Below are 12,799 nucleotides of genomic sequence, written 5' to 3' on the forward strand. Positions count from 1 at the left end.
AGTTCTTTATTTCTTGAACAATGTCCCAGGTTGGGACAAGTGGTAAATAACATCTACGTAATGGATGTGTAAAAACCATCTCAGAGTCAAACCAGTGTCCTTGACTTTTTAATGACATTATCATCACTGAATCTCCAATAATCAACATGCTGGAGGTTATGATTGACAGGAAACTGAGTTGGACCAGCTATATAAACATTGTTGCAACAAAAGCAGGTCAGAGGTTTGAAACCCTACAGCCAGCAATTCGTCTGGTCACCTCAAAGTCTATCCACCATGTAAAAGGCACAAGTCAACACTCCCCACCTGCTTGGATCAGTGTAGCAAGGAGAGATGGTGGTGTAGGGGTAATGTCACTGGATTAGCAATCCAGAACCCCTGGAGACATTGGTTTGAATCCCACATTGGAAGATGGTGAAATGTGAATTCAATAAAATCCAGGATAGATAGCAGGCTTAACGTTGACTGTATAACTGCCACTGATCGTTATAAAAACCTGCAGTCCTTTCTTAGGTATGGACCACCTGTGACTCCAGCCACACAAGTCATTGTCTGTCTGGACAATAAATGCCCACATCCCAAGACCAAATAACAAAAGCTCCAACAGCACTTAAGATTCATGACACCAAGGCAATCACTTTGATTGGAATTACATCCACCACCCCTACCACTGATGCTCAGTAGCAGCTGTATAAACCATCCACAAAGTGGACTGCAGAAAATCACCAACATTCCTTAGACAGCACCCTCCCAACACATGACCACTCACCATCCTGACTTGGAAATCCATCATCAGTTCTTCACTGCTGCTGGGTCAAAATCCTGGACTTCCCTCCCTAAGGACATTGAGAGTCAATCTACAGCACATGGATATGGCAGTTCCAGGGGGCAGATCACCAGGATACACAATAAAATCCTGGCCATATTCCATAAATTACAAAAAACTGAATTCATTCAAAGATTCAAGATCATAACCATGCCTTCATTTATAGGTAGGTCAATTAAGTTGCAGACTCTAGTTTCTGGTATATGTGTCTGAATTGCAAATGTTTATTTTTGTTTACAACGTGTATGCACTTTTGCAAATTTGCGTTCTATACAGTACTTTGTGATCTCCTACACATTCTTGAATGCAGGTCCTTGGCTCATTGTTTGCTGATGTTTCATCTTGAATTATTTTTCATGGCTTCAGTGGTGGCATCCCATTGCCTTCCACTCTTGGGTCAGGCAAGGCACAGGTCCCAAGTCTATCTCAGCCAGAACAGGAACTGAACCCACGCTGCTGTTCTGAACCACATTATCTAGTTAACTGCACTAAGCAGCACCTACCCCTCCCACTTAAGAGTGTCCTACACAATTCATGCTCCAAGTTAGAAGAGTCACATCTCCATCGCCCCTCCCCCAAATCCCTCCTCCCTACCTTTTATCTTAGCCTGCCTGGCACCCTCTCCTCATTCCTGATGAAGGGCTCTGACCCGAAACGTCGAATTTCCTGTTCCTTGGATGCTGCCTGACCTGCTGAGCTTTAACCAGCAACACATTTTCAGCTCTGATCTCCAGCATCTGCAGACCTCACTTTTTACTCCAAGTTAGAAGAGCCAGAAATTAAAGCTTAATATGTTGACAGAAATATTGCAAAATCTGGAGTGTTATATTATTGTTGATTTTTATTTCACAATAACTAGACAGCATATTTGACTGTACAGGACACATACAATATAGATAAATTTTGTACACTGTTTAACTATAATCAACTTGTCAAAGTACAGTATGCGAAAACGTGTCTTCTATTACTTACATAATAATGGAACATTATCTAATTATCAACATTCCTGAATCTATAGTTAGTAATTTGACCCATCATAGGGGGAAAGAAAACACAATGCTATGTTAGAGGCAAATGTCCTGAGTACAATTAAATGATCGGAAAATATATGGACAAGCTACAAATGGTACACACCAGTGAGGGTGAAAATTCTGCATTGAAAAATTTTCAAATATGTTAATGGATGTTGAATATTGCATTCCAACTTAAAACACAGAAGTCACCATTTTCACTGAGTTAATGAATGCAAGAATTTCACCCCCTTGCAAATTGATTCTGGTCCACTCTGTAGTAGCAAAAGCATTATTGTCAAGTAAATCTGAGACAGCCACAAAAAGGACACTGACTCAAAAGAAACAAAATAGAAGTGCATTTGGACCAAACTATGCTTAAAACCCAAATGTGATGTTGAGATTTTTTAAAACAATCGAATAAATATGCAACTGCTGTTTGATTTATTCAAGCGTGATTGATGATTTTAACAATTAGCAGTTATGAAAATGGTTTAGTGACCATTAAAAGCAATTCTTGTTCAATTGCAAACCTCCCATGAAATTAAATGTACAGTGTGATGAGTGAACATTCAATAGTGATTAACAATAGGTTGCATCATATTGTTAAGGGTTTCTAATTCTAATGAAACTTCCTCCCCTCAGGTCTCATCAATCCCAGGAGAGCCCTGTGGATGTTTAATTTATTCCCATTTACTTATATTTTCAGTTACAAAAGCCCTTTTTCCTGTAAATCAGACACTCTTTTCAAGGGAAGATGTTTTCTTTGAGGACATTAAACAAAATGAATACATAAGTCAGTAGTCAGCATACGGAACATTTCAGTCTAAAATTTCCACTTCTTGCAATTATACAACAAGCTAGCAAAATTCAGACCAACAAGACAGAAGTATCTGAATACTAAACAGTAACAAATGTGACAGCAATGCTGCTTGGCCACAAAACGTAATTTGTAAACATTAGCAGATTCTGTGAGCATCAGCCTTAATGTAACAGTTTAATCTGTCATTAATTCAAACTTTAATTACCAAATGCTTCATAACCCACAGAATAGAGACCTTTGGCTATTATGGTTTGCTATTTAAAAGGGAATATGTTCCAAAATACAGATCAGCCAAAAGTAAAAAGCTTTACCAGTCTTGACTTTTGACAAATACTATATATGTGGAATGCTTAACCAATGTTAAAAGAGATTATGCATTGCAAATATTTATTACTGAACCAAAGTAATTTATAATATTCAATTCAAACATTTTACATAAAAGCATTTTAACCAAAACAATAACAGTGACCTAACTAAACCAAAAATAGAAGAGAATGTGCCATCCCCAAAAACAATCAGGTGCAACAGAAAATTCAGGGAACAACCATTGAGGGACAGTGGCATAAACTTCAACTGGCCAAACTCTTCCTTAATGCTTGTCATGTATATCAGTCTCCAAGCACGTACAACTTCAACATGTAGAAATGTCTGGTCTACTAGCAAAAATCATTCCAAAGGTGGTGTATGTAATGTTTTCAGCCCCAGATTACAGCTTAGGTCTTGAATGTAGATATGGCCTAATAGACTAAAACAATTAAAGTTCAACTGCAAACAGTAGGAAGTTGAACTAAGTTTGAGAAGTAGAATAGAAACTCAACAAATTCAAGCAGATGTAAATTTTTCAAGGACAAACAATTTCTCTGGTTTCCCTGGTGCAGTGATAGGTGGTGTAAATGGCAGAAACCAGAAAGCATCTAAATCGAATCAAATCTTCTGGAATTAAATTTGGATATTGTACGAATTTTGAAGAATTATTTCAAGTGTGCTCAATTTGTGATAAATCTGCAAGAACAAATTTGCATTTATATAAAGTGTTATGTCCTCAGGATGTTTAAAGCACTTCAGTGCCAATTAATTACTTTCTGAAATGCAATTACTGTTATGCATGTAAAGTTGTGCATCAAACGAAGCACCACAAACAGCAAAGGAATGAATATTGACCGAAAGAACTCCCCTAGTGCTCTTAGAATACAGCGTGGGATCTTTTACGTCTACATGAACTGGTAGATGAGCACTTGATTTAACATCTGTTCTGAATGCCTTCAACAAAATGACCCTTCCTTAATCGTGAAAAGAACTGTCAGCTGAGAGCATACTAGCAAGTATTCATGCCCTTCCTATACAGTGAGTTTTGCCAATTTAGCTAAATTCTCAATATCACCTTTGATTTCCCTAAAAAAGGCAAATCATGGTCAATACTTTGCTGTCAAAAATACATTCAATGAAAAATAGCTCCAATGCAAAAGACACAGGTGAAGAGCATGAAATTATTAAAATAAAATAGATCAAATTTGATTTGTGTAAATGGAACTGAACAGAAAAAGTCAGTGAAGAATCATGTAATAAACCTATGTTACCGAAAGACACATTGCACTAAAAAAAATTCTGCTTTCCTAGAAAATGCATTTGGAACACTAGAGAAAATCTACAAATTGTTGTTGGTGTTCCTCACAGCATCCCCTTGTTGACTATTTCAGTAAATATATGGTAATTCTCAATGAATTAACACCTTTGGCAAAATATCAGACAACTGTTTGGCGAACATATAAAAATGGCAACTGTAAATTTCAGGTTGATGAAGGACAGTGCTTGTCCCCCCACTGTTATCTTCAGATCTGCAATGCACAGAAGCAAATTGGTTAGAGGGAAAAAAAACAAGTCGCTGCTAAAATGCTTCAGATCGTCATCTGTTTCCAAACGCAGTCATACTATCCCATTAAAAACCAAACATTTGTACAAAATCCTAAACCTAATTTCACTTAATATCAGTATAATAGTTTTAAAGAAATGAATAAAATGATCAGCATTTTCAGGTACAAGTAGTTTAATTTAATTCATATTTCTTTAAATTTTTGCATTACCTTTTTAGCTCCTCAAAGTAATACAAAAATAAATGGGGGAAATACTTTGGCCAATTACACAAGCTCATAAAATGCAGGCGTAGAGAATGACCAGGAATACAGGTGTTTGCTTAGGGGATCCTATTAATTGCAAATGCTGTAGGTATAGACTGAATTCCAGTCAGGGAGAGATTCTATTTATTTAAAACAAAGGGAGAACTCAACTTAAAAAATATTAATAGAAATAAACGGATAACTTTTATATTTATATTTTGCTACTGAAAACAAATGCATAACAGGAGGTGGAGGAATTGACCAGCTGCAGTCATGCAAAAAGACACCAGGGGGCTGAAATTCAGCTTGAGCAGCAGCAGATCATGAGGAAATGGAGATACAGTATTCGGTACCCTGGTGCAATAGGTTGTCCATTGCCCACTATCACCAGTTTGAGATTCTGTCCAAGATCAACATCACTCCCATATTGTTTTCAAAATCTCTTCTCACCTTCTGCTTTTGCTCGTCACTGACCCTACAAAAGCTCCATTTATACTACAGTACTATTTTCATTTGCTAGGGATCACCAAAGGAGCAAACTATACATGAACAGTAATTTGCAGTAAAAGCCATATATAAGCTATTTATGCAACAATCAGCTTTTTTCTGGTCAGTTCTTGCAGCAATCCGTAGAGCTTTCATCGCTGTCCTCCAAAGACTCTCACTACTCATATGGATTTGAGATGAATAAGTCCACTGTTTACTCAGTGATTGAGACAGTCAGCGTGACTACAGACTGAAACAAAAAGAGCAGGACAGTAACCCTAAATAAATGGCAGCCTGCTACCACTCAAACAAAGGCACAAACATTATTTAGAACGCCATTTATCAAAATATCTTTAATTCACTTTTTGTAGAAAGAGAAATTATAGTATTAACATGCAAATAAATCAACAATCCTAGCCAGCATTCTTTTAACATGCTGCAATATAGCTTAAATGAGTTTTTTTTAAAGAGTCTCTAACATAAGCAGTACTGCAAGTATTTGGAATTGTCCGCGCACACATCTCAAAGCATTGTCTGAGAGTGTGGAGATACTGGCACTGGAGAAGATGAAGGTGACGAATTGGAGACATGGGGAAGCATTCCTGTTGGAGAGTCTGAAATCTGCAGCTCCTCTAGCTTCTTCAGCAACTGCTCCCGTACAACCAACAACTCCTTGTATCGCTGTTGAACTGGGTCCTGCTACTCAAAGAGGAGACAAGAGAGACAGTTACCATATAATATTAATACTTATCCAGTCAGAGTCTCACAGCACAGAAACAGATACTTTGGCCCAACTCATTCATGCTGACCAGACATCCCAAACTAACCTTGTCCCACTTGCCAGCATTTGACCCATATCCTACTAAATCCTTCCTGTTCATGTATCAAACTAGATGCCTTTTAAATGTTCTTTTGTGCCAGCCTTCACTACTTCCTCAGACTGCTGATTCCATACACGCACCACCATCTGAACTGCAATGCTCTAAGTCAGAAACAAAAACAGAGGTTGCTGGAAAGGCTCAGGAGATCTAGCAACATCATAGAGTCAGAGATGTACAGCATGGAAACAAACCCTTTGGTCCATCCATGCCGACCGGATATCCTAACCCACTCTAGTCCCACCTGAAGAGAAATCGAAGTTAATGTTTCAGAAAAGATAAAAGGTCACCGGACCCAAAATGTTAACTTTGATTTCTCTTCACAGATGCTGCCAGACCTGCTGAGCTTTTTCAGCACTCTCCATTACCACCCGATCTCCTACCTTCAAACCAATTTCATATCCCATTGGCTAGCTCCCCTGGATACCATGTGATCTAAACTTACTGACCAGTCTACCATGCAGAACTTTGTCGAACACTTAAGTCCACATAACCAATGTCTACCATTCTCGCTTCATCAATCTTCTTTGTCACCTCTACAAAAAAAATGAGAGACACTATTTCTCTCACACGAAGCCACACGACTAGCCCTAATCAGCCCTTGCCTTAGCAAACCTATGTAAATGTCGTCCCTCAGAATCACACCCGCACTAACCTATCCACCACTGATGTAAGGCTCACCAGTCTGTAGCTCCTTGATTTTTCTTTTCAGCCTTTAAGCAACAGCACCACATTAGCCAACGTCCAGTCTTTCAGCACCTCACAGCGGTTATCAATAATGCAAGTATCTCAACAAAGAGCCCAGTGATCTCTTCCCCAGCTTCCCTCAAAGATTTGGGGAATGACTGATCAGTTCCCAGAGATTTATCAAACTTTTATTTGTTTCAAAACCTCCAGCATCTCTTCTTCTGTAATATGAACTCTTTGCAAGACATCACTATTTCCCCAAGTTCCCTTACTTCCATGTTTTTCTTCACAGTACATACTGTCGCATACTATTTGTTTAGTATCTCACCCATCTCCTGTGGCTCCACATATTGATGGCCAGTCTGTAGTTTCACATATTGATCTTAAAGGGGCCCTATTCTCTCCCTAGTCACTCTTTTGCCCTTAGCGTAGTTACAGATTCTCTCTGGACTCACTTTAACTCTTGTTGCCAAAGCTATCTCATCTCCCCTTTGTGCCCTCTTCTTTTCCCTCAAGTATACTCCTATTGCGCTTATACTTCTAGGGATTCACTCGATCCCAGCTGTCAATACCCAATACATTCTTCCTTCTTTTTCTTGGCCAAAACCTCAATTTCTCTAGTTATCCACCATTCCCTACATCTACCAGCCTTACCCTCCACTAACAGGAACATACTGTCCCTAAACTCTCATTACCTCAGTGTTTAAGGCCTCCCACTTTCCAAACATCCCTTTACATGCAAATAGCCTCCTCCAATTAATTTTTGTAAGTTCCAGTCCAATAGTCAACATTGGCCTTACTGCAATTTAGAAATTTAACTTTATGCTCAGTTCTATCCATTTCCAAAGCTATTTTAGAACTAACAGAATTACAATCAGTTGCCCCAAAGTACTTCTGCACTGACACCTCAGTCCCTTGCCCTGCCTTTTTTCCAAGAGGTCAGGTATTGCTCCTTCTCTAGTAGGTACATCACACATTGAATAATAAAGTTTTCTTATGCACACTTAAATTCCTCCCCATCCAAGTCCTTAACACTGTGACAGTCTCAATGTACATTTGGAAAGTTAAAATCCTTTATTACCACCCTCTTATTCTTCCTGATTTCTGAGATCTCCTTACATATTTTCTTCTCAATTTCCTATGTGGTGGCAGTGGCAGTGGGGGTTTATAATACAATCCCAGCAAGGTGGTTATCCCTCTCATTTCAGTTCCCCTCATAACTTCACTTGAACGTTTCTGAGGAATATCCTACGTACACAATAATCAAAAGCATCATCCCCCCCTCCTCTTTAGCCTCCCTTTCCACACTTTCTAATCCCAGAACATTAAGCTGACAGATGTGCCCACCCCTGAGCTATATTCTGTAATAGCTATCTTAGTCCCATGCGCCCAATCATGCCCTGAGTTCATTTGCCTCACCTGACAGGCCTCTTGTATTATAGTAAATACAGTCTAATTTATTAGTCTTACCTCATTCTCTAGGTAAAAAACAATTACTGCAGATGTTGGAAACCAGATTCTGGATTAGTGGTGCTGGAAGAGCACAGTAGTTCAGGCAGCATCTGAGGAGCAGTAAAATCGACGTTTTGGGCAAAAGCCCCAAAACGTCCACTTACCTCATTCTCTGCCAAGCTCTTGTCTGACTTGGCTATTAGACTTGCGCCCTTTACCTGCTGTGCAAGCCTCAACTTTTTCTCACTAATGTTTTGGTAACCAGCACTACCACACCATACCCCCAAGCTCACCCACGCAGCAACCCCTTTGTTTAAAGCCTCCCAAGTTGCATTTGCAAATCTCACTGCAAGAATATTGGTCCCCTTCAAACACAGAGGAGTTAACACAGCATTGATGTCCCTCTTATGGCTGCAGAAACATCTGTCTGTGCCCCAAACTAGAGAGTCCCCTATCCCAATTGAATGTTTGAAACCTGACATACCCCTCAATACAGTAGAGGGAGTCATGGTAACAGATATCACCACCATCCCACCTCCCCCAACCATGTTAAAAGTCACCCAACACCAGGTTATAGTCCGACAGGTTTCCTCCCCACCCCTTTCCGCCTTCCACAAAGACCGTTCCCTCCATGACTACCTGGTCAGGTCCACGCCCCCTTACGACCCACCCTCCCATCCTGGCACTTTCCCCTGCCACCGCAGGAACTGTAAAACCTGTGCCCACACCTCCTCCCTCACCACTATCCAAGGCCCTAAAGGAGCCTTCCACATCCATCAAAGTTTTACCTGCACATTGACTAATATCATTTTTGTATCCGTTGCTCCGGACGCGGTCTCCTCTACATTGGGGAGACTGGGCGCCTCCTAGCAGAGCGCTTTAGGGAACATCTCCGAGACACCCGCACCAATCAACCACACCGCCCCGTGGCCCAACATTTCAACTCCCCCTCCCACTCTGCCGAGGACATGGAGGTCCTGGGCCTCCTTCACCGCCGCTCCCTCACCACCAGACGCCTGGAGGAAGAACGCCTCATCTTCCGCCTCGGAACACTTCAACCCCAGGGCGTCAATGTGGACTTCAACAGCTTCCTTATTTTCCCTTCCCCCACCTCACCCTAGTTTCAAACTTCCAGTTCAGCACTGTCCCCATGACTTGTCCGACCTGCCTAGCTCCTTTTCCACCTATTCACTCCACCCTCTCCTCCCTGACCTATCACCTTCATCTCCTCCCCCACTCACCCATTATACTCTATGCTACTCTCTCCCCACCCCCTTTTTCTAGCTTATCTCTCCATGCTTCCAGCTCACTGCCTTCATTCCTGATGAAGGGCTTTTGCCCGAAACGTTGATTTCGCTGTTCCTTGGATGCTGCCTGAACTGCTGTGCTCTTCCAGCACCACTGATCCAGAATCTGGTTTCCAGCATCTGCAGTCATTGTTTTTACCCTTAATTGGAAGCACACTAGCTTTCAGAGCGACGCTCCTTCATCAGGTGATTGCCCTTCATCAGGACAATCACCTGATGAAGGAACGTCACTCCGAAAGCTAGTGTGCTTCCAATTAAACCTGTTGGACTATAACCTGGTGGTGTGCGATTTTTAACTTTGTACACCCCAGTCCAACACCGGCACCTCCAAATCATCCCCCAACCATGGTATCAAAACCAGCATACCTGTTTGAGATGGAGATAGATAGCCACAGGAGACTCCTGCACTATCCGGCTACCTCTCCTATCATTCTGAGCGGTTAACTATCTACCTGCCTCTATCTGCAGTTTCCCCACTTTCCTGAAACTGCCATCCATCACACTCCTTTGCTCTTGTAAGCTCATTGCCTCTAACTGCTGCTCCAACCAATCCAAGCATTCCAATAGCATTCTCAACCAAACACACAATTACTGCAGACAGTCTCCTGGAATATTCATCATCTCCCACATCTGACAGGAAGAGCACATTAAAAAAGGTGTGGCACTGGCAAAGTACAGTCGGGTCAGACAGCATCTAAGGAGCAGAAGAGTCGACATTTCGAGTATAAGTTCATGAAATCCCTGAAGAGCTTACGCTCAAAACATTGGTTCTCTGCTCCTCGGATGCTGCCTGACTGGCTGTGCTTTTCCAGTGCCGCACTTTTTGACTCTTATCTCCAGCATCTGCAGTCCTCACTTTCTCCCAGGAAGGGCACGTCACCCAACTAAAAGCCACTTCTGCCCCTATAATTAATCCGCAGATCCAGAAATTACCAAACAAAATACACTTTCTTCAAAAACCACAGCATTAGCGCACTCGTACTGCTCAAAAAACACTGCTCTAGGCTAAAGAAAAAATGCTGGAAAATCTCAGCAAGTCTGGCAGCATCTGTAAGGAGAGAAAAGAGCGGACGTTGAGTCTAACTGACCCTTTGTCAAAGCTTTAAAAAAGGGACAAATAGGGAGATATTTATATTAGGTAAAAACAACGAGTGCAGATGCTGGAAACCAGAGTCTAGATTAGAGTGGTGCTGGAAAAGTACAGCACTTCAGGCAGCATCTGAGCAGTAAAATCGACATTTTGGGCAAAAGCCCTTCATCAGGAATACAGACAGAGCGCCTGAAGCGTGGAGAGATAAATGAGAGGAGGGTGGGGATGGGGAGAAAGTAGCATAGAGTACAATAGGTGAGTGGGGGAGGGGATGAAGGTGATAGGTCAGGGAAGAGGATGGAGTGGATAGGTGGAAAAGGAGCTAGGCAGGTAGGACAAGTCACGGGGGCAGTGCTGAGCTGGAAGTTTGGAACTGGGGTGAGATGGGGGAAACAGGAAATGAGGAAACTGTTGAAGTCCACATTAATGCCCTGGGGTTGAAGTGTTCCAAGACGGAAGATGAGGCATTCTTCCTCCAGGCATCTGGTGGTGAGGGAGTGGCGGTGAAGGAGGCCCAGGACCACCATGTCCTCGGCAGAATGGGAGGAGTTGAAATGTTGGACCACAGGGCAGTGTGGTTGATTGGTGCGGGTATTTATATGAGGCTGAGAGAAGGTGAGTCATGGCTCCAGAAGCAAAGGTAGCAATAAAGAGGTGATAATGACAGTGCATAGAGAGATTATAGGGAGATTAGGAGCTGTGAATGAAGCCAGTGCTATGTGACAAAATATGTGGGGGATTGGGGGGTGTGGAAATGGGTGAAGCAGGGGCAAAATAGAAAACAGGGGAAAAGGGTACCAAAGGGGGAAGAGGAGAGGAAAAAGGTGACGAGAGAGTGGGGAGCGAGAGAGAGACAATCACGAAATAAGAATACAGAACAGTGAAAAAATTTTTTAAAAAGATAAATAAAATAAATGAAATAAAATTACGGAGCAGAATGAAAACAGAGGGCTTGAGATGGGATAATCATCTGAAGTTGTTAAATTCAATGTTGAGACCGGCAGGCTGTAACGTGCCTAGTCGGAAGATGAGTTGCTGTTCCTCCAGTTTGCGTTGAGCTTCACTGGAACATTGCAGCAGGCCAAGGACAGACACGTGGGCATGGGAGCAGGATTGGGTGTTGAAGTGGCAAGCCAGGGGAAAGTCCGGGACCTGATTGCGTACAGACTGAAGGTACTCAGCAAAGCAATTATCTGGTCTGCGTTTTGTCTCTCCGATTTAGAGGAGACCACATTGGGAGCAACGAATGCAATCGACCAAATTGAAAGAGGTACAAGTGAAACGCTGCTTAATCTGAAATGAGTGTCTGGGGCCTTGGATGGTGAGCATGGAAGAGGAAAAGGGGCAAGTGTTGCACCTTCTGCAATTGCATGGGAGGGGGGCTAGGTGCGATGGGAGGGGGGCTAGTTGCGATGGGAGGGGGGCTAGTTGCGATGGGAAGATGCCGTGTGTGATGGGAGAGGTGTTAGGTGTGATGGAGGGGGGGGACTAGATTGTCCTGGAGGGAACGATCTCTGTGGAATGCAGACAGGGGGAGGGAAGGGAAGGTGTGTTCAGTGGTGGCGTCATGTTAGAGTTGGCAAAAATGGAGGAGGATTATTTTTTGCATGTGGAGGCTGGTGGGGTGAAAGGTGAGAACAAGAGGAACCCTATCCTTGTTCCGGGAGGGGGTGAGGGTCGTGGTGCAGGAGATGGACCGCAGGCTGTCGAGAGCCCTGTCAACAACTGTAGGTGGGAAGCCATGGTTGGAGAAGAAGCAACACATATTAAGAGCACCACTTTGGAAAGTGACCTCATCAGAACAAATGCAGCGGAGGCGAAGGAGCTGAGAGAAAGGGATAGAGTCCTTACAGGACATCGAGTGAGAAGAGCTGTGGGATTCAGTGGGCTTGTAATGGATATTAGTGGATAGACTATTGCCGGAAACGGGGACAGAAAGGTCAAGGAAAGGAAGGCAAGTGTCGGAGATGGACCAGATGAAGGTGATGGAGGGTTTCAGATTCCAGCATCTGCAGTAATTTGCTTTTATCCACTGCTCTAGGCTAACTTAATACCAATCCTTAACATTACAAGTCCCTTTTAAGATAGGTTTGCTTTGTTTTTTTTCTGATAACGTTCCAAAAACA

The 12,799-nt window shown here is 42.3% G+C and overlaps 1 protein-coding gene across 2 annotated transcripts in view; it reads right to left on the reverse strand.

Moving 5' to 3' along the window:
* Positions 1-1,649: 1,649 nt before the first annotated feature.
* Positions 1,650-12,799, reverse strand: part of mtm1 (myotubularin 1) — a 157,875-nt gene continuing 146,725 nt past the window's right edge. For both annotated transcript variants that reach the window (XM_060832423.1, XM_060832424.1), the window contains one exon: positions 1,650-5,958. In XM_060832423.1, the coding sequence (XP_060688406.1) occupies positions 5,782-5,958 (177 nt within the window). In that variant the 3' untranslated portion in view covers positions 1,650-5,781. The remainder of the gene's footprint in view (positions 5,959-12,799) is intronic.

Source organism: Hemiscyllium ocellatum, chromosome 11, assembly GCF_020745735.1.
Source record: "Hemiscyllium ocellatum isolate sHemOce1 chromosome 11, sHemOce1.pat.X.cur, whole genome shotgun sequence".
In the NCBI taxonomy this organism is placed as follows: domain Eukaryota; kingdom Metazoa; phylum Chordata; class Chondrichthyes; order Orectolobiformes; family Hemiscylliidae; genus Hemiscyllium; species Hemiscyllium ocellatum.